Consider the following 21,946-nt stretch of genomic DNA (forward strand, 5'->3'; position numbering starts at 1 on the left):
CCCCACCCCAACAGCTGCAAGGTGGTGTTGTGATGTTTGGCTTCATTGGAGCTGGCATCTGTTGTTGGGTGGGACATTGTAAAGGATGGCAGGGCTGATTGAGGCTGAAGCCACTCTAGCGTGGTACCATAAGTTTAGTTCCATAAGTGCCAGCCAAGAATAGCTGTGGACTTGGCTGTGGCTGAGTGAACGGCATCAGGCGCTCTGGGGGCTGCTGTGTCTCTGAACCCTGTGTTGTTGTTGGCCCAAAACCAACACCAGATCACCTCTGCCCCTCCACACAACACACACGATCAGATTTCCAATTGTGGCTCTCTCTCTCACTGAAATCCAAGGGTTGACTTACTTTGTCCAGCAGCACTGTCAATGTTTATTGTCTGTGTTTAATAAAGACACAAAACATTATAATTGTTTCTATAATATCAGCTCAGACACAGAGTATTTGTGTGACTGAGATGAGAATCAGATCACTCAGAGAATGATGATAGAATTGTCCTGCCAGTAGAAATGTGCTCTGGAAGTCATTTGTAGATTATTTTTCCGGGGATTTATCTCTGGCAAATGTCGTGTTTCTGTTTCTGTGTCAGGTCCCATCTCGTAAATTACTATGACCAGAGATGTACAGTGATGACCAGTGTGTGTCTGTGTGTGTGTCAGTGTGTGTGTGTGTGTGTCTGTGTGTGTGTGTGTGTGTGTGTGTGTGTGTGTGTGTGTCTCTGTGTGTGTGTGTGTGTGTGTGTGTTTTTGTGTGTGTTTTTGTGTGTGCTTGTTTTACTATATTTTCTGGACTCCACATTTAAATGGCTGTTTGAGGGTTTGTCTTCTCTGTCTTCTCTTTCCCTATCCTTACTCTGGACACTACTCAACACTCATTATTATAATTATGTGCCTGCAATACAATAGCACTGAATGCATATATTATTAGACAGACAGACAGATAGATAGATAGATAGATAGATAGATAGATAGATAGATAGATAGATAGATAGATAGATAGATAGATAGATAGATAGATAGATAGATAGATAGATACTTTATATATCCCCTAGAGGAAATACATGTGTCTATTAACTCATTGTTGATAATAATAGTACAAACAGTTAATACCAAATAAACAATAATAATTAGATTAGTCCACTTCCTTTGGCTGAGGTGTTGTATAGCCTGATGGCAGTGGGAACAAAGGATCTCCTGAACCTCTCTGTTCTGTAGCGCAGTGAGATGAGATGTTTGCTGCACCTGTAGCTGCTTCTCTGTCCTGCCAGAATGTTGTGGAGTGGGTGGTTGGTATTGTCCAAGATGGCCTCCATCTTACATTGCATGTGTCTCTCCACAACAGTCCTGAGTGAGTCCAGACTCCTGCCAAGCACAGACCCAGCCTTTTTGACCGGCTCCAGTCTCCTTATGTTCATGTCTGACATGCTGCTGCTCCAGCAGACTGCAGCATTAAAGAATACACTGGCCACCACTGACTGACAAAACATGTGCAGCATTTCACTGCAGACGTCAAAGGATCTCAGCTTCCTGAGGAAAAAGAGCCGTCTTTGCCCCTTCAGGTAAATGGCATCCATGTTCAGGGACCAGTCCAGTTTACTGTCCAGGTGCACACCTAGGTATTTATAAGTGTGCACCCCATCAATGTCTTTCCCTCGAATGTTGACTGCTGAATGGTGGGCTCCCTGTACTCAGATCCCTGTACTCCTCTTCCTGCCCGTTTCTGATATGCACCACAATAGCCATTGCAATAGCATTGCAGGCATATATTATTATTCTGCATACTTATTGATGTGAATACTGAGTCAGTGAAAACATAAAGAGTGAAGTACATGCACCAAGCAGCAGGCACATTCAAAATTTCTCCACAAATTTTCTAGTTATAATTAATGTTATTAATTTGTGCTACTCTCATTGCTGGCAGACACACAGCCAGACCTCCAGCTGCCTGTCTCTTGCCCTGACCTCCAGCCTCATTGCTGATCCTCCGACCCGCTGTCTCTCATGTCTTCCTGTCCTCCTATTTTGCTTCTTCATCATTACCATCACCTCCTTGCTCGGCCCCCAGAGCAGTTCCACCTCCACCCCTGCCTTCACCACTTGTCTGTCATGCTTCTGCTCCATCCGCCTAAGTCGTCCTGCAGAAGATTTTCTGCTCACCAACTCCATCCTGTTCCCTGATTCCCGCTTCCAGACTCCCTCCGCTTGCCCTGCTGTGCTTCAACTTTTTAGGGATGTCGGGAATCCCTCCCTTGAGAAGGTAGGTGTTAATTCCTGCTCTGTGTTATTATTTCCTGTAATATTATTTTTTAAATATTCTTATTTCTGTGGTGTTTTTACTTCCTGCGATTGTGTGCCTCTCACCTTGACTGCCACGCCTTTCACCTGTTTCTTATTACCCCTGCCCTCCTTGTGTGTTTAGTCTCACATTCCCCACATGTTCCTCAGCTGTCCTTCCCGGAATGTTCCCTCATGTCTTCGTGAGAACACTCTTGTTGTTTGTTCCTGTTTGCTTTGCAAATCATCTGGTCATCCACATCCTACCTATCAGTCAGTCTCTGTGTGTGTATTTAAGTTCATCATCAGCGAACTCTGACAATTTCATGGAAAACAAAACAGAACATGACAGAAAGGAGCCAAAAAGTTTTAGTCATGGTCTGACCGGAAAATCCCATCTGGAGGACAGTTCGCTCTTATCAGCAGCTGCTCGAGCCGGGCTCTGGCAGCAAGCTGGCTATGGCTGCAGGCTGGTTTGAGTGTATGGCACTGTATGAATGTGAAGCAGTGTATTCTTTTTATTATATTTACCTTCCCCATCACATATCTATATCTAACTATATCTCTAAGAATTGCATCTTCACAAGATAAAACACTATAGAGGTTGTCCAGATGTTGCATTGTGCCTGTTTGTTGACATTTTTATTTTCCTGTCACCATAGTGAAGAGATGGAGCTCCCTCTCCTGCCAAAACACTAAAAACATATATTTTATCTCTTCTGAAGACTCAGATTCTATTGGGTGTTTTACTTAAGGCTCTTCATATTTTCCAGACTACCTGTTATCTCCTCATATTCAGACCCAGCAGGGATCATTTCATCAGGAATGTATTTGGAGGAATGAATAATCTTTGTTGAGGATTGTTTATGTGCTGCAGCATTTTTCCCTCGATCACATGCTAAAATCTGTAGGTGTTTTGGGCCATCTGTGTCTATGTGTCTGCCACAGAATGTTGATGTGAGGTCCCCACACAATCACTCCTCCTTCTTCATCTCCAAAGGCCTCCATTGTGTCTCATACAATGGCCGTCTCTGGTGGACCTCAGGAAAGCCCCCTCTGCAAAGAGCATGAGACATTATTGAGTGTGTGCCAGCTCTCATAGACCAGCTCAGAGAGGCGCACTTCATAATTGGTTTGTTATTGAGTATTGGACCCTCAGGCCTGATTTTACAAATGAGATCTTATAATGCTCAGCAGATTGACAGATTGATAGGCTTCCATGCAGCTTTAAAGAGGAGGTGCTGTCCTCACTTTGCTCATACATCCTGTTCAGCCAACTCTTTCTTTGAGTAAATGTTACAGGAAGAAGCTCTGTCTTAATTAAAATCACATTGATGTCCTCTATTTTGTGTTCAGCAGAATGAGTAGAGCTTTCTGTTAAAGCATACTTTGATATTTTTTGGGCTTTATTTGATAGCACACAGTAGAGAGACAGGAAATGGGGAGGCAGAGAGAGGGGGAATGACATGCAGTGAAGGGCCGTCCGACTCGAGCCGGGGCCGACTGCAGCGAGGACTGTAGCCTGCACACGACGCCCCTGTTAAAACATGCTTAACTATGAGCACTAATGTATTTGCAATATGAGGCAGAGAGAACTGTAGTGTGATCAGCAGCAAATCAGAAATCCATTTCAATCATCATGTCAGCTGTTGTTTTGTTTTGTTTCAAGTCTGGGCGCTGAAGACTGACTCTGGATTGAGCCCTAAACTTTCATGAAGTCAAAGTAACAACTCCTCCTGAAAGACCTGAAAGAGCAGATACTGTATGTTCTATCTGATTTAAGTCAGTGAAGAAGGTTAATGCACATTGCCTGTTGTAGTTTACTATAATTCATATTGAAATATATTATCCAGATTGAGCACATTGATTTACATTAAACTCATGATGGACTTTTATTTGAAACACTGCAAGAGACATGCTGTGCATTGTAGGATAGGAAACCTGTAGTAAACAGGTAGTGTGAAGCACATGTGTGCATGGTGAGAGCTTCTCCTGTGTCCTACACTTTTCTTATGCCCCTCTCAAGTTTTGGTTGTTTAATACGTATACCTACACTTATATATGTATAAATGAGTTACATTTACTGTTTATGTACAGTGTTAGTGTGATGATGTGCAGATTGATGCTAACAGGAAGTCATTCTGGTGTTGCAGTGATGCTAATTTACAGTAATGTTATATGCTAGTGTATGACAGTGTGAGCATATCATTTACTTGTCATTCAGCTGATGGCTAATGTTAGCACTTACTGACCAGCTGTGTTGTAATCATACAGTAACTGTACTGTACTAGTGTAGAGACATTCAGGTCTTCTCTGTCCTTTGTTTATTACAATCAATTGTCTATGAAGGAGTGAGGCGTTCGCTTCCTGGCTCGTGAACATCGTGTTTGGCAGCTGTTTATCTATGATGACCTACTAGCTGTATAAAACACCTGGAAGGAGCAGTCCACTGTAGGTCATTTGCCCCAACCCTCTGATATGACCCATAGGAGTGTCTCTTCACATAGAGGCACTATGGTGGTCAGTGTAGTGGACCTTTGTTGCCATGGTTACAATAATAAATGCATTGAGTCTACCAGCGGTGGCGTACCAGATCTTTGTCATTGTGATTGCAATGATAAACACATGGTTAAGTTTATGGTCAGGGTTTGGTTAGGTTTAGGAAAAGATTGTAGTTTTGGTTAAAATAAGAACTTAGTTTAGGTTAGAGGACCTTTGTCATCACAATGATAAAACATGCAGTGAAGGTTGTGAAATGGTTAAAAGAAACAAGGTGACTATTGGGTTCAAACAGGAAATGAATGGAGGTCTCAATTCCCATGTTTTGTGGACTCATACTGAAACTTATGCAAATAGATAAAACACGATCAAATCAAGAAAACATCATGTGCTGCAAATACACACAGCACGACTACACAGACAAATGCTGCCAATAGGGCATTTGGTTAGGTTGTGTTGTGTGCATTTGTGCTCTCTCAGCCATCTGCATCGCCAGGTCAGCTCATTCACTTACTAAGACACACAGTCTTCATGTGATATCAAAATGACGTGTCATAGCCCGGCTCCTAGGCCACGACATATTAGGGAATGGACACAACAGATGATAGTTGATTAGAATAATTTCCTATAAATATGAATAAACTGAAGAGACAAATACAAATTGGAGTGTGACAGACAGTAATATCAGTAATGTAAATGTGCATGTGTGAATGTAGTGAATTGTAGGATGTTGTAGAGCAAAACGAAAACAAAAGCCAAACAAAAGAAAACATGCCGATGCTGGCAGGAACGAGTCCAGGTGAGAGACAGCACAGTAACTGCCCATGACACACTCAAGCATTGACTTTCACAGATGTTACACTGATGCTTCTTGTACCACACACATGATCTTTGGTCAGCACCACATTAAGTCTCAAGTCTTTTGGCCCAAAAGTCAGAGACCTGGGATGTGAAGTCAAAAAGTTCAAATCAGTGCTTAGTGTGAAATTGACAAGACATGACACCACATACATATTTTTTAATGGAGACAGGAACCAGGATCAGTGCCGATCCAGACCGTCAAAACCAAAACCCAGACTGAGAGTTTATCTGGCAGCTCTTATCAGTGTGGTCAGTGTGTCAGAGTTAAGGTTTCCTTAAAAAAAAACAGTTGCACAAAACAACCTGTAGTCTTCTTCTTAAGGTTTCCTTAAATTGTTCACTTAGAGATTTAAGGTTTTCTCTAAAAATACAAAACAAAAATGCCTTAAAGTGCAGTGGAACAAGTAACTGACAACAGGCAAAGGACAAAAGTTCATTTCAGGCAAGCAGCGCTTCCCTTTATCCACCAAGTGTTTGAGAGAACTACTTCTTAAGTATATAAGAAATCACTTAAAGTCAGTTAAACTGTTGCACAAAAAACCTTAGTGACCAAAGTACGGAAAAAAACTAAAAGTATCTCTGACTCTTGTCTGCAACATGACAGAGTTTAAATGAGGGAAATGAACTCAGGGAGATGACCCGCAGACACCCTTTAACAATGCAAAAGAATGTTACTGCTGTAAAATCTCTGTCACTGTTGCAAATACCTACTATTTCCTTAACTAAGGAAAACTTTTGAGAGATTCTGTGCAAAAGTAACACCATCAGCTAAGGAGAAATTAAACCATAAGCGCCATACTTAGGTCAAAGACTGAAGGTGTTTTGTTTTATCTTGAAATGTTAGGGAAGTGGTAACTCATACTTTTATTTTGAAACAACTTTAGTGGAGGCCAAGTCTACAGCTGTGATCAGGATCAGGGAGGACACAGGCTGCAGAGGAGACGACAGAACAAAAGTTGCATTTTGTTTTTTTGTTAAGTCATTTAGAGGAGCTATCTGTAAGTTTAGCTATTGCTACATAGCTAACATTAGCATTAGCAGCTGTTTACCGACCAGTCTAGAAGAAACATTGTAAGTTCAGCGTGAAACCTCATTCCTTTATTCACCAACAGCTGTCTGCAGACGTGGACACAAACAACAATGTGAAATCTTGTTTCTATCATGTCTTTTCTTCTACTGAAGTAAGCATGCCAACCAGCTCGCCCCGGCCTCTCTTATCACAATTTGGGTCCTGAAATTGCTGTCCTAAAATTCCAGCCCTGGAACTGCAGCGTCCGGTACTGCAGGAACACACTTTGAACTTTGAACTACTCAGAGGATGTATTTTGCATTATAATGACAACAATGGCTGAAGCTCTCATAAAGTGTTAATCACCACCACCAGCAGCAGAGGAAATTTATAAACAGCACCTCTAAGATATTAACGTTAATTAGCTATTATGATAATATAATAAAATCATACAGTGAAGTCACTAGTCACTAGTGTTAAAGTCTGAAGTCGTCAGATTCATCAGACTCTAACTTGAATTTGAATCATGTGACTCCAGTCCACAGCTCAGGACTCTGCTGTGGTCTTGGCTGAATGTGTGGGCCTTTGCTTCATGATCAGACCAATACACAGAGGTCCTGATGAGTAACTGCAGTGCTGGGTGTATATCTGTACATGCATGTGGGTCGATGACGCACTGGAAGCTCCCACAGTGGGAGAAAATAACCTTAGTATTGTAAAGGGTTGTGTTGGGGAGGGGGAGGAGGAGAGCGCCTTCCTACATTAACCCAATTACTTCTTGAACATGACATAGTGGCATGTAAAATGGGGACAAAGGCTTTACATCCTGGCCACTGTGAGAACATAATGGTATATGATGAGTGTGAGGCCCTGCTGATGTGAACAAGATCAAGTTGAGTCCTGGTTTAACAACAGGAGAGCTTTTGTATTGGCCACAAGGTGCCGGGACTGAAGCAGCACAGGTCATGTGAATTGTCAGTGTTCATCACCACGGCCAGCGTGGACAACATTGTTCCATTACAACAACATGTAAACATTTCGTGACAGAGTTCATGATTGGACACACCATTAGTGATGCCTTCATGAGACAAACTGACTTGTCATACACTCATTAATGAACCTCATTATCCAAGTGTAAAAAAGTCCACGCAGCTCTTCTTTAAATAGAAGAGGGGATTTGATTTTCTTTAATGAGGCCCACATACAGGGACTCACCAAACCCACCATTCAGCTCTGGGTTTACTTCAGCCTCTTCCTCCAGAGTTGCATGACTTGGAGCTTAAGTTGAAGATTCTCAAATCCCCGGCCAAGAAATGAGACAGCTGTGCCTGTATGACCACGACCCAGAGCTGCTTCTTTAGGGTATTTTGGGACCGAGATCAGGCAGAGCATGGTGACCTCTACCCCACAGCTAAACACAACTCATGAGAAGAAATGAGTCACCGTCATCATCCCTTCAGCAGGAGGCGGGCAGGGCCGGTTCTGCTTGTGTGGCTTTACTGGGCCATGCAGATTGACTTACAGGACAGACTTTTACCATGGAAATATTATTTCATAGCAGACACACACACAGTTGTTTTCAAGTGTTGTGCTACATTTCATTACATCATTATTTAAGTAAAAGACTTTGCAATTGACCAAAATTCTTTATTGCAATCAGCATGTCTTTTATCAACAAACTTGACAGAATAGAATAATTCAGTTGTGAATAATGAAATGTGTATGAGACTGAAACAACACTATGAAGTGCTATAACAGAATACATATGTTAAAGCTTATCATCGCCACTATGTGTCTCACACAGTTCTGCTGTCACTGTCAGACATTAAATCATTGATGGTTTATGGCGTCCATTGTTGGACATGGAACAGGCAGCTGTTGTGTTAGCATGACTGATCGCGCTTCTTAATTTGCACTGAGGTGAAATGTTCAAATTCACAATAATTACAACAAATGTAGTGGCAAAATCTGCATACTTTTACACAACGACAGAAATATAACAAGATGCATGGAACTCTGTATGATATTAATAGTCAAATGAATTCATGTAAGTATAAAAGTGTGTTTTTTGGAGTTCATATTATATTCAACACATTCCTCAAAACAATATCTATGGTAAAGAGACAGGAAGCATCAGGAGGCCGGAATAATAAACAAAGCAGAATCATGGTCAAAGTGCTTGGTGATAGGATGGAGTAGATGGACAAGTGAAACCACAGCTAATAGTTTAGTTTGACAAACATTTCTCAGAAGAAATAATCTCCTCGGTTGAGTTAAATGCCAGGGTGCGGAGCCAAGTAACACCCGCTCTGTAAAAACTGTTTGGTGTCTAAGATTAGGAAGCCTAAATGGTTACTGAATCCAGCCATGCTGCATAATCTAATACATTAGCTTGTTAGGCTATTTTTCTTAAAGCTTAAAAATTCAAACCAAGTGTCAACAACTGTGGCCGAATATATTTAATTTCCTGTTAAAACCCCCCAAAACTAGAAAAAAAAAAAAAAAAATAGAGACCAGTGTTCAGGTAGAGCACTCAAATCCTGCTTGCCAACAAGGAACGTACCAACTGGATTCCTACAGGTGTTCAGAGAAAACATTATAATCCAACACCTCTCACATCAGAAACCACGTGTCCTGAAGAAAATGCCAGTGCTGGAGGTTCTGTGACATAGAGACTACCTGCAGGGTTAGCTGGTGAACTACTGTATCAGGTAAGCTAATGACTAGGGTTTTATATAGCTACACAGTCACACTTGTGGTCAAAAGAGTACCTGGGCACTGACTGAGAGGAGGGTTAAACAAAAAGGAAACACTAATGCTGCTAAAAATATATTATTTCATCAGTGGCTAGGTTTTGAGATTTTCCCATTGGGCTGGGCGATAAACAAAATGTAAAATCGATAATAATCTCCAGCCCAATTATCGTGATATACAATTTCATCGATGAGGGGGTGATATTTTCAAGATTATGAGAGATATTGCAAATGCAATTGGAAACACTGCAGTATTCGATATTATTGCGATGTTATTGAATATCAGCCCAAGCTTATTTCCCAGGTCTGTTTTGATACAAAACCACATGGCCAAATGGATTTACTGGTCGCTGTAATCATTTCTCCTCCTGTCTAAAGTGGTTGTCAAGAAACTGGGTACAAAATCCTTTTGTGTAAAAATGCATTATAAAGTTCATCTAGCATGACTGACTCAAAACAAGTAGTGTTTCCCGCCATCTTTTACACTGTGGCTGTTTTAGGAGAGCATCACTTCACCATCAGGAGGAAGAACTACAGCAACCCAGACCATATAACAATTTTATAATGAGATTAATGACATAATGAAGTAAGGATGTTAACACTTAAAGTTTCTGCTTGATTAGTTAACCTCTCTCTGCTGCTGCTCATATCACTGGCAGGCCTCAGAAACTACCAGCATCTACTATGACATCTGAATAAATCCAAAATGCAGGCGTCAAAGTTTCAGAAACCAACAGGGGCTGTGTCTGCTTTAAACACACCATTCATCTCTCTGCTTGTTAACCAGCCTGCTGACATATAAAGACAATATGAAGAAATCTGTATGACTCTAAACTCTCAGCTTTAACTCAACCTGTTTGATTATTTCCACTGTTTTTGTCTCATTCTATTGACATACTGTACAAACACATCCCAATACATCTTTGAGGCATGTATGTTTGGTCCACTGTGAGGTCAGCTGTTTGAATAGCATGCATTGGTACTGGAAGGCTGGTGTAGATTCATCCTTTGTCCTGTTTAGTCCAATATGCCTGTTTGTAGGCTGTCAAATACTGAGCTTCTTCTTCCTGTAGGTGCCAGACTGGCAGGCCTATTTGAGCTTATCTGTAGCACAACCTCACTGTGCTCACTGGTCGACAAAGTTTACCCGATATGTCAGCTGATGGCCATTGTCCCAGGCGTACAAAACCTTCTCCTTGGGATTGTAGTCGATCTGCGTGGTGAAGGAGTATTCATTGGTGAAGGGCAGGCGTGGGATGGCTTCAGTGTTGGTGTGGGTGTCGTAAGCATAGTTCACCTCACCTTCTTTCTGGTTGTACACATTGACGGCGTACAATACGCCGCAGATGATGAAGCAGTTCCCATAAGAGTTCCTCTTGAGACCGGTCCTCCAGGTGGTCTCCTTTTTCAAGGACAGGTCTCCAGGATCCAGTTTACTGATGACGATCACCTCCTGCTGGTTGTAGTCATAGTCCATTGAGGGGTAGATCACCCACAGGCCGCTTTCATCCACCGCAAAGTCGATGTCCGAGTGGCCCCTCCACTTCCAGGGGGTGGTGTCCTCGTAAACCACGTCGTGCAGTAGTGTCCAGGCTGCCACGTATCGCATCCTCAGGTCGTACTTGATGATGTTCTTGGTGAAGGCTCTGTTGTAGTAGAAGGCTCCATTGTAAACCACGTGGCCTGTTCCTATCCAGTTGTAAGGCAGTTTGAAAAGGTTGCTCCAGCGGCCTGGGATAAACAAAAACATTATGTTAGCATTAACTATTTATTATGAGGTTTGGGTACAATACATTCTAGTGTTGTAGTGCCAGTAGCTTCCAGCGTGAGTCCAGTTCCTCCAATTGCTGCTCTGCTCACCACTAACACTGAGTAATAAACACACTCCAGGCTTCTGCTGCTTTACAGACATATAGGACATCACACTGTGTCAGCGTGAGCCCACTAACACCATGTATCAGAACTGTATTACTTCCTGTGTAACTTGATAAAATTAACACTTAATGACTAAACTCTCTGACACTGATCAACAGATTTGATACCATTGTTTTTTCTTCAGTCATTCAGCCTGACATCTACATTACCTCATTTCTTTTTGCTGTTTGTTACGAACTAACCAATCAGACGCAAGTGACGTATCCATGTCATCCTCACTGGATACAGCAGCTGTATTAGCGCTGTGGTAGCAGACAGTTAACTCAATGTTTTTCACCATGATAAAAACAACTCTGCAAATATCTGATTTTTTATTTGTGTAAGTTTATTTAAAACAACCTGTACATCTGGGTCAAGCTACACACTTGTCACTTGTCAAGACTTTGACTTGAACGTTTAAGCAAAATGTAACTTTTAAATGTCCAAGAAGTAAATTCTTTCTCATAAAAACAAAAGTTAGATTTCAAAGCAATAAAAATGATGTAATAAACTCGGCCACCAAAACACATAAAAACAACAAAGTGTCATCAAACTATTACTAATAATTACTACACTTAGGGCCATCTTGCTTTCTTTCATCGTGTGTGTGTGTGTGTGTGTGTGTGTGTGTGTGTGTGTGTGTGTATTGCAGTCTATGGGAGACCTACTATGATGGTTGAACAGTTCCTGTAGCTCAAAGTTCAAAGTAAATTCAATATGTCTGCTGCTGTATTTGCTGTGCAGTCTGACTGTAATCTCTCTCTATGAGCACTAATTTGTAAACAGCTTTCTGCATGTGTGTGTGTGTGTGTGTGTGTGTGTGTGTGTGTGTGTGGCTGTGTTTGTTAACATCACAGATATTAAAGAATCTCTGAACAAGCTGGTTCCAACACCTGTGTGTAGCTGGAAGACGCAGAGCTGACTCGATTTTGGCCCGGTGAGCCTTCCGAACGACTGCTATTTGTGAAAAAACGGTCACTCCTATCAGAACTATGAGCTAACCATGACCGGCACAAGACCTTCGTGCACAGCATATCTAGTTTTGGTGTACAAAGGTGGACAAAGGAGCGAGTTACAGAAAAATGTTACTTCTGCATTTTTGGGGAAATCAGTTGCTGAATTTGTTTTGCAGGTAATGGGAGAAGTGGAGGGGATTCCCATCACTTTGAGGCTCATGTTCAAATTCTGTAAGTCTCTGTGCTAGGGTATTGAGGAAGCCACGATGTGTGAAGATTAAAATATGTGGCCGTGAGGACGAGTTAAACAGATTTTTTTCAGAGGAGTTCTAGAGCTTATCCCACTCTAGCCATGATGTCATCCATTCTAGACTCGAACATTCCATGCGATACACACCCAAACCAAAAGTATGAAGGAATAGTTAGAGACGGTAAAAAGGTATAAGAATAATAATAATAAAGATGAATAACAATAGTGTGAATGCTGAGAGCTGAATTAGATTGATGAAGCAATGCTGAAGAAGCTGAAAGTAATGTTAAAGTAGCTCAAGTAATGGCTGAAGATTAAAAGCAGAAATTGTAAGTTGGAGGTTGAATGGTATGAAATGGTTGAAAAAGGCCTAAGATGCTGTTGGAAGCTAAATGGCCTAAATTGGCTGAAAAAAACATAAATAAGAAGAAATGTACAAGCAAAACTTTTAATGTCACACCTGAAGGAGATTCTGACACAATGTTAAAATTGTTGAAAAAGCAACTCATATTAACTGAAGTACAGTGCTTTAAAAAATGTAATGCCAAAATGTTGTAGTGGAAGAGCTGAAGTCCATTAGCTGCAAAAGCTGAGAAGTGAATCATGTTGTTGAAACAATTGAAAGCTAAATTACTTACAAAGGTGGAAGTAGGAATAAAATGCCTTACAAATGTGAAGAAGTAATCATTTGTATAAGTAACAGAAAGATGAACTTCATCCTAAACAGTCAAAATTTTAAGTAAAGATATCAATAAGCTGAGTAATCACTTCATAGCCGAAAGTCTTGTGAACAGTTTAAAGTTTGAATGAAGTCTGTAGCTGACAGTATGCTCCAGAAGTTGAATTTCAAAGACAATGAAGTTTTGAAGGAGTTGAACATCATCTCCATTCATTTACATTGTAAAAAATTGCAGAAAAAGCTTATTATTTCAAAAATGATTAATGGTATCAAAAACTTGAAAGTAGGGATACATCTGCTGAAGAGGCTGAATCTTTTGATAGTTGAACAGATGATGTAGCACAAGTATGCAGGAGGACTTAACAACCGAAGGAAAGTAAAAGGAGGATCTGGAGTATAACACCAATGGAGCAGGTTCAATTCAATATGTCTGCTGCTGTAGTTACTGTTGTTCTGTCCACTCTGAACTGTTATCTCTCTCTATGAGAACTAACTTGTAAACAGATTTCTGTCTTTCTGTGTATGTGTGTCCCTCTGTGTGTGTATGTGTGTGTGTCTGTGTGCGTGTCTTTGTGTGTGTGTGTCTGTGGGTGTGTGTGTGTCTGTGTGTTGGCGACTATGTGTATATGTGTGTGTCTGTGTCTGTGGGTTTCAGAACGTGGCTGTGTGTGTGTGCATGTGAGTGGGTCTGCGTGTGTATATGTGTATGTGTGTCTGTGCTTGTGTGTGAGTGCAGCTGTGTGTGTGTGTGTGTGTGTGTGTGTGTAAGAGAGAGAGAGAGAGTCTGGCAGTGGAAGACAGAGAGGTCACACAATTCTATGGGAAAAAGAGTTTAGCAAATCTCTCAAACTCCTGCCATTCAATACAAAACGGTACATAATATCAGCCAAATTATCCCATGGTCAGCTCTACAAGACTCTCCTGAACATCTCTATGTGGTTTAGGTGTTTCTAGAGCCAAAAAGCTTCTGAATTTGTGTTGCAGTATATGGGAGAGTTGGAGGGTGATCGCATCACTTAGAGGGTCAAATTTCAAATTCTGTTAGTCTCTGTGCTAGGGTAGACACTTTGTATGAAACAGGACAAATTCATCTACTAATGAGGAAGGGCAACAGTAAAAACAGTTGAAATGTGTGTAAATCATTGTCTGATTTAGTGTTGGAGCAGTGTGTAGCTGGACTTTTGACAGAAATGTCACTAAAGTGGTTGATAAACACCAAAGATATCAGAGGAGTCTCTAATCAGGTCATTTGACCCACCTCTGTTGCCCCTTTCCTGCACTCAGAGGTTGCCCTGTTGATTTTAACTGCTAAGATTTTACTGAGTGGGACAGAGATTCAGTTGAAATATACCTCTTGAGCCGAGGCTTGTCAGTAAAATATCGTAATTCTTATCACATGAATGTTTAGATTTTCTGAGAGAGGAGACTTTGCTGATCGCAGTCATATAAATTTATTGTCTGTGGTGCCAAAAATGGCACCACAGACAATCAATTTATTTAGTTATGGTTTTCCAGAGTATGTTTTTGTTCTTGTTAGTTTCTTTACAGTATGTGATTAAAAATGGCATGTAATGCATGTGAATGCTGAGAGTTGAATGAGATTGCTAAAGCAATGCTGAAGAAGCTGAGGCATGGCTGAAGTAGCTGAAGCAACTGCTGAAGCAATGCTGAAGTAGCTGAAGCAATAGCTGAAGATTAAACGCAGAACTTGAAAGCTGGAGGTTGAATGTCCTGAAATGGTTGAAAAAGACCTGCATAGTTACTGAAAGGTGTAACACAGCACAAAACTGTACAAAATATACTAAATGAAAAAACAGGTTAGTTGAGAACCAAATGGCCTAAATTAGTTGAAAATAAAAACCAAAGAAAGAAGAAATGTACAATCAAAACTCGTAATGTCATACCTGAAGGAGATTACTGACACAATGTTAAAATAGTTGAAAAAGCATCTCATATTAACTGATCAACAGCGCATTGAAAAGTTAGATGCCAAAATGTTAAACTGGAGGAGCTGAACTCTATTAGCTGCAAAAGCTAAGAACTGAAACATGTTGTTGTCATGTTGTCTCCCTTTATGAGTACTAACTTGTAAAAAGCTTTCTGTGTGTGTGTTCGCGCACGTGTATCTGTTTGTGTATGCGTGTGTGTGTGTGTGTGTGTCTGTTTGTGATCGTTTGTGTGCCTTTTATCTGTCTGTGTGCCTCTCTGCTTGTCTGTATTTATGTCTGTTTCTGTGTCAGTTAGAATGACAAACTGAAATTAACTGCTGAATGCCTCCTGATTACAACTGAACTGAAACATATTTCCAGTGAAAACTGTTTAGAGGTGTGTACATTTTTTTCTGTATTTAGTGTTGGAGCAGTTGTAGCGGGATTTTGATAGTAATATCAGTAAAGTGGTTCATAAATACCACGGATAACAGAGGAGTCTTTAATCAGGTAATTTGACCTAGCTGTGTATTCCCTCCTGCACTCAGAGGTTGCCATGGTGACAATGCTGTCCGTCTGTCTGGTTGCCTACCTTTCTTTTATCTCTGAAAAAGGTAGCAACTGGACAACACTGGGTAAGGTAATTCACCAATTAGAATATATGTAATGTGGAGTCAGTTAGATTACAAACTGAAATTAACAGCCAAATATTTTGTTGTAGTAAATTTTCACTAAAATATACTATACATTATTAATATACTGAATGTTAAACTTATATTATCCAATGGAATAACTAGCTGAGTTTAGATAGATATGTGAACCAGCTTTTACTGAAGTAGAATTTAAGGCCCTGGGAGAAATGGTGTTGCTGTAGTGAGGCCCAGATTGAGGATAGACGAGGGCCTTAGGTTTAGGGCGGTGGAAGGGCTTCTGGACACCTGGTCCTACTACGCTACCCTGGCAGGCCTGGTTTGAGGATTTCCACACGGGGCTGGACATCATTGCTCCCAAGGCGGTGATAGGTTCACTTTAGAAAATAGGTGGAGAACCCACCTAAGAAAGAACTATATATGATTGTGCACAAGTTCTTTGTCTTCAGTTCGTATCCGGATCTGATCTCGCTTTTATTCCTGTGAAAGAAAAAATTCTATTGCATTGGACTCTGATCATCTCCAGTGACTTTTTTGAATGTTTTTTGACTCCAGTAAAAGTGCAGTTTTGTAGAAAGTTAAGTGTTGGTGAAGAGGTCTCGACTTAGTCTCTTAGCCAGCCAGGAGAGACAGATGCCTGACGACCCCTACCTGGGAGGCTCAGCCTGCATCTCAGACCATCAGTAGCCACAAAAAAACTCTAATTTTGCCTTTATTTGACAGTACAGTAGAGAGAGACAGGAAATGGGGAGGCACATGGGGCGCCTGCTTAGACCACTACGCCACACGACGCCTCAGAAAAGCCTTTTTAACTTTCTGATTGTATCTGAGTGCAGGTCTCAGCCCAGGTGAGGTAAATCAGAATGTGTCTTCTCTAAAGAACCTAGTCAAAATGATTGAAAAATAAATGAGAAATTAAGCATGGAAAAGTGTTAGTGTTAGCTGAGGGACAGCGGCACTCGCCAGAAAGTGTATGTAAGTTTGTGTTAATACTGCTAAGATAGATAAAATAGTAACTGTGTAAATAATAAAACAGTGTTTAGAAGTGATTTAAATTGTAGTTGTTGTTAAACTTTTTATATCCTAAGGGAAACTAATAAAAACAATAAGGGAGGTAGTAATAATAAAGATAAGGTGTCAATTTATTTTATAATAATATAAAAGTAGAGGAGATATAAAGATATATAGAATAAAGATATATTTCTTGTTGGAGCGGAGATGACGAAGGCTTGGAGCAGTGGCATGAAAAACATCAAATAAATCAAAATCTGTGGCACATCATGAAGCTTGTTGGATCCAACATAAATGTAAAAGGAGTTCCCCAGAGTGCAGGGGGAGTGACAGGCAGGTGGTAGACTATAGCGACTGTTAACGTGAGTGCAAGAGCAGCGGTGAGGCGATCAGGGCAGTAGACAGTATCTCTCAAGGCCAAACGCTAGGAGTGCTAGAGGGAGTTGGCAAGCAGAGCAGGGTAGCAGTAAGTTCATGACTGCATATCACCGTCATTCCCAAGAAAGTGAAGTTGAAGGCTAGCTTATTCTTATACATTGTTAAAACCCAAGGAGAAGACAAGACAGAGACTGGAAGTTATATAATAATAATAATAATAATAATAATAATAATAGTTGATTTGTATAGCACCTTTAAATACGAATGACAAAGTTTGTCACATGAATCAAATACAAATATCAAAACAAATCAAAGTGAAATGAAAATAAAATTAAAAGATTTTACACAATAAAAGAAAAGTGTGTCTTAAGAAATGAAACAAAACGGAGAATTGACTCAGCTCAAATTTAACCCTATAAGAGGAAGAAAAATAAGCCTGACAGTACTGGTGTTAAATACCACTGTTAATCAGAATAAAAGAGCCAAATTAAGCTTCAGATATTCCCAGATCACTATCAAGCAGCGGAAGATAAGGATATATGGGGGCCAAAGTGATTAAAGGAGGTGTGTCAGCACCAGTGGCTGTAGAGTTGAATATGTACCTGGTCTTTCAAATGACTGTGCATGACTCAATGACAATTATGTCAGCATGTTTGAATCAGACCCCTTTTCAGAGGAAACAACTGCCCAGGGCGAGAAGGTAAGTAAAAGCATTGCCCAAGAGTGAAGCAAGACCTGGGACGCTCTTATTGAGTCCACAGACATGTCAAAAAACAGCAAGAAAGCATGGACACTTATTCACAAGCTACGGGGTGACCCTAAAGCAGCTCCTCAGCACCCAAAAGTCACTGCCAACCAAGTTGCCAACCAATTGCTTGAAAATGGAAAGAGTGGAAAGAGCGTGAAAAAGATCAAGCTGAACCGCAGGAAAAACATCGAGGACCCTGCTTTTCAAGACAGCTCACTATGGAAGAGCTGGAAGGGGGAATCGCTACCCTCAAACCAGGAAAGGCAATTGGACTGGATAACATCGCAACCGAACAGATCAAGCACTTCGGTTACAAGGCCAAGACATGGCTCCTACAGCTCTACAATGAGTGCCTAACAACACACAAGCTCCCGAACATCTGGAAGAAAGCCCACATTATGGCACTGCTGAAACCTGGGATAGATCCATCTGCTCCCAAGAACTTCAGACCAATCTCACTTTTGAGTCACACCTACAAGCTCTTTGAACGTCTAATCCTCAACAGAATTGGCACCTTGGTTGACGAACACCTCATCCCTGAACAAGCAGGTTTCCGCCCAGGCAAGTCGACAACTAGCCAAGTACTCAACCTCACCCAGTACATTGAAGATGGTTATGAGGAAGGGATGGTAACTGGTGTGGTGTTTGTCGATCTCTCAGCTGCTTATGACACAGTCAATCACAGATGTCTCCTCAGCAAGATCCTGGAGACCACAAGAGACATCCGTCTGACAGAGCTGATTGAAAGCATGCTTGAAAACAGGCACTTTTTTGTTGAACTTGGAGGAAAGAAAAGCAGGTGGCGAAGACTCAAGAATGGTCTCCCACAGTGAAGTGTGCTTGCACAAGACAGGCAACTCCACCCCACATGTCACGCTGTCAGTGACTAAAGGAAATGAATCACACGAACTTGGTCCAATGGTAAATGCAGCATTACAAATAAAAGAGTGGAAACCTACAAAGAATAAGTACATTCACATTTTATGAGGACAACCATACGTCAGAATATCATTAAGAGCTTGTGATGAAGGGACACCAGAAAAGGTCATATTAAACGAAAGAACACCTACACTTATGCCATTGACACCAGAACATAAAATCCTGTTAGAACAAGTGCCACAAGAATTGTGGTCAAAACACAAGACTGATGTAGGTAGGAATAAAGTAGCGCAACATATACATATTAAGCTTAAACCAGGTTGCCATATAGAAAACAATATCCACTGAAGCAGCATGCTATAGAAGGAATCAAGCCCCCAATTCACGACCTGACGGAGGTTGGGGTTTTGGTAAAAACAAAAAGCCCCTGCAATACTCCCATTTTCCCAATCAAGAAACCACACTAATGATTATTGATTGGTGCATGACCTTAATGCTATCAATTCCATTGTTGTTGCTGAAACACCTGTGGTTCCAGACCCCCATATGCTGCTCTCAAACACCTGATGCACACTGGTATGCAGTCATTGATTTATTTTCAGCCTTTTCAGTGTGCCACTACATCCAGACTCACAATACCTGTTTGCATTCATGTATCAAGGACAGCAATACACATACACATGCCTATCACAGAGTGCTGGCTCAAGATCTGCAACACTTAGACATTCCAAGTACTGTGATCCAGTACGTGGATGATTTGTTAATTTGTAGTCCCACCAAACAACAGTGTGAAAAGGACTCAATTGCGGTGCTAACTGCGCTAGCAAAAGGAGGAAATAAAGTCAGCAAAGAGAAACTTCAATTTTGTCAAAAAGAAGTTGAATATTTGGTCAGAACACTGTGTGGAAATAAGATATGAATTGCTCCCTCACAGTTAAAAGCTACTGCTAAGGCTCTAAAACCACTAACAGTGGGACAAATAACCTCTTTTCTGGGGGGTTCAGTCGTCTGTGACTTTGTGACTATGCTATCAAAACAGCACCTCTGCGAGCCCTAACAGGGGCAGCATGACAAACAAACAACTCAGACCAACTACAGTGGACAGAGGAGGCAGAAAGAGCCTTCCATGCGCTAAAAGGAGACCTGCAATCTGCCCCAGCACTGGGCAACCCAGACTATTCCAAACCATTTCATTTATATGTTGCAGAAAAATCTTGATATGCGAGTGCAGTATTGATGCAAGATACACCAACAGGTAAACAGCCATTAGCCTGCTACATCATACAGTAACACACGGGGAAGCCATCTCCGCTTTGTTAGACACAATGCACCTCCCTACAGCTGTCCAGCACATCAAAGGACAGACTCATTAATTGCCATGGCCAATAATTTAGCAGATGAAGCTGCAAAACATGCAGCAGTTGGCACAACTACAGGCCCATTGTTGGTAGCTGAAGATAGCGAACCTCTAACAACTCTATCTTCTCTAATACAGGTACAGGAGAGAGCTGATCTGTATGAGAAGTCAGTATGGTTGAAAAAGGGGACTATCAAGGTCATACAAGATGGTCCTCAAAAGGGTTTGTGAAGAAGTTCTCATGGTCATTTAGTGTTGCCTGTTTCATTGTTGCATTTTGCTATAAGAATGGCTCTGACCATTGCGCAAGGGGGGGAGGTTATCAAACGCCTCCAAGGAGTTTGGTGGTTGCCATTTCTGACAGCCACAGTTGATAGAACATTGCATGAATGTGTGTGCACAGTATAACACAAGGAAAGGTTTTTGACGCCGATTGTGCATATTCTGCCACCAGATCATCCATTTAGGCAACTAATGATAGATTATGTGGACATGATCCAGCAAATAGGAAGAATGAGATACATTTATCAATACTGGACCAGATGCTCCAAGGTGAGATGCCAGACCAACAGCCAGAACCACCACTTCAAGAGCCAGAGGAGGAGTCCTACTTTCCAACCACCCCTGACTCTAGTCATATGTCCCCATGGCCATGGGCAGCACCAGTAGGTTCTGACCAAGATCCCCAATCACCTGAGAAACCACTCCCACAACCCCCCACTGATAGCACTGCTGAAAATAACACTGCTGAAGGTATCACTGCTGAAGAAAACACTGTTAATGTTACTGCACCCATGGAAGTTGGAGAGCCAAACAAATTGGTTGACATGATGCTACATGAGTTCCGACATATATTACCAAATTGCCCACAAGAAGAAGCTCAGGCACTGCGCTGTATGAGGAGAAAAGTACTGAAGCAACGTTCCACCAAACGGTACCAGAGCAATAAGCTCCAGCGTTATAACTAGCTTCAACAACAAATGGAAGTGAAGTATTATGCATGTTTTTTAATTTGTACTGGATGATAAACTCATATTCTCTTCGGATACCATATAACCGTTTGCTGTGATGTGTATTGAGTCAGATCTGGGAGTGTAAACAATTTCAATGACAATTTCAATTATCCAAGTTTGTTAAATGTGTTGAATTAGAAACAAGCCTACTGCATAACCCTTAACTATGTCACGATGTGTGAGGTTTTTGTTACAAGTAAGAATGATAATACGGGATCCATTTGCAATCCTTTATATGCTTATGATTGAACCTGTTATTATGTATGGACCATTGTCTTGATGACTGCTATTGTAACCTGTCAACTGTTGGCTTCACTGGATAATGTATGAATGTGTGACTAGTTAGTCTCTAAGGGGGGAAATGTAAAATATACTATGCATTATAAATATACTGAATGTTAAACTTAATTTAAACTTGGATTATCAATGGAATAGCTATACTAACAACTGAGGTTAGATTTGTATGTGAACCAGCCTTTACTGAAGTAAGATTGTAACAGAATGGAACCTGGAGGGAATAAAGTTTTTTAAAAAATGGTCTGAAGGCCCTGGGAGCAATGGTGTTGCCGTAGCGAGGCCCAGATTGAGGATTAGTAAAAGTGCAGTTATGTAGAAAGTTAAGTGCTGGTGAAGAGGTATAAACTTTGTCTCTGGCCCGGACCTGGACCTTTTTCCCTCCAACAGCTTCCTGAATATATTGTGTATATCTACCTGCCTGTCTCTGTCTGTGTACCTGTAAACCTGTCTATGTGTGTGTGTGTGTGTGTGTGTGTGTGTGTGTGTTTGTCTA

The 21,946-nt window shown here is 41.1% G+C and overlaps 1 protein-coding gene across 1 annotated transcript in view; it reads right to left on the bottom strand.

The window, feature by feature from the left end:
- Positions 1–8,266: 8,266 nt before the first annotated feature.
- The window catches only part of olfml2a (olfactomedin-like 2A), a 38,842-nt gene continuing 25,162 nt past the window's right edge, over positions 8,267–21,946 (bottom strand). The window contains exon 8 of the mRNA XM_023397721.2: positions 8,267–11,124. Within this exon, the coding sequence (XP_023253489.1) occupies positions 10,520–11,124 (605 nt within the window). The 3' untranslated portion in view covers positions 8,267–10,519. The remainder of the gene's footprint in view (positions 11,125–21,946) is intronic.

This window comes from Seriola lalandi, unplaced genomic scaffold (genome assembly GCF_002814215.2).
Source record: "Seriola lalandi dorsalis isolate HSWRI2012SDOR001 ecotype SW California unplaced genomic scaffold, Sedor1 jcf7180002054883, whole genome shotgun sequence".
Taxonomy (NCBI): Eukaryota; Metazoa; Chordata; class Actinopteri; order Carangiformes; family Carangidae; genus Seriola; species Seriola lalandi.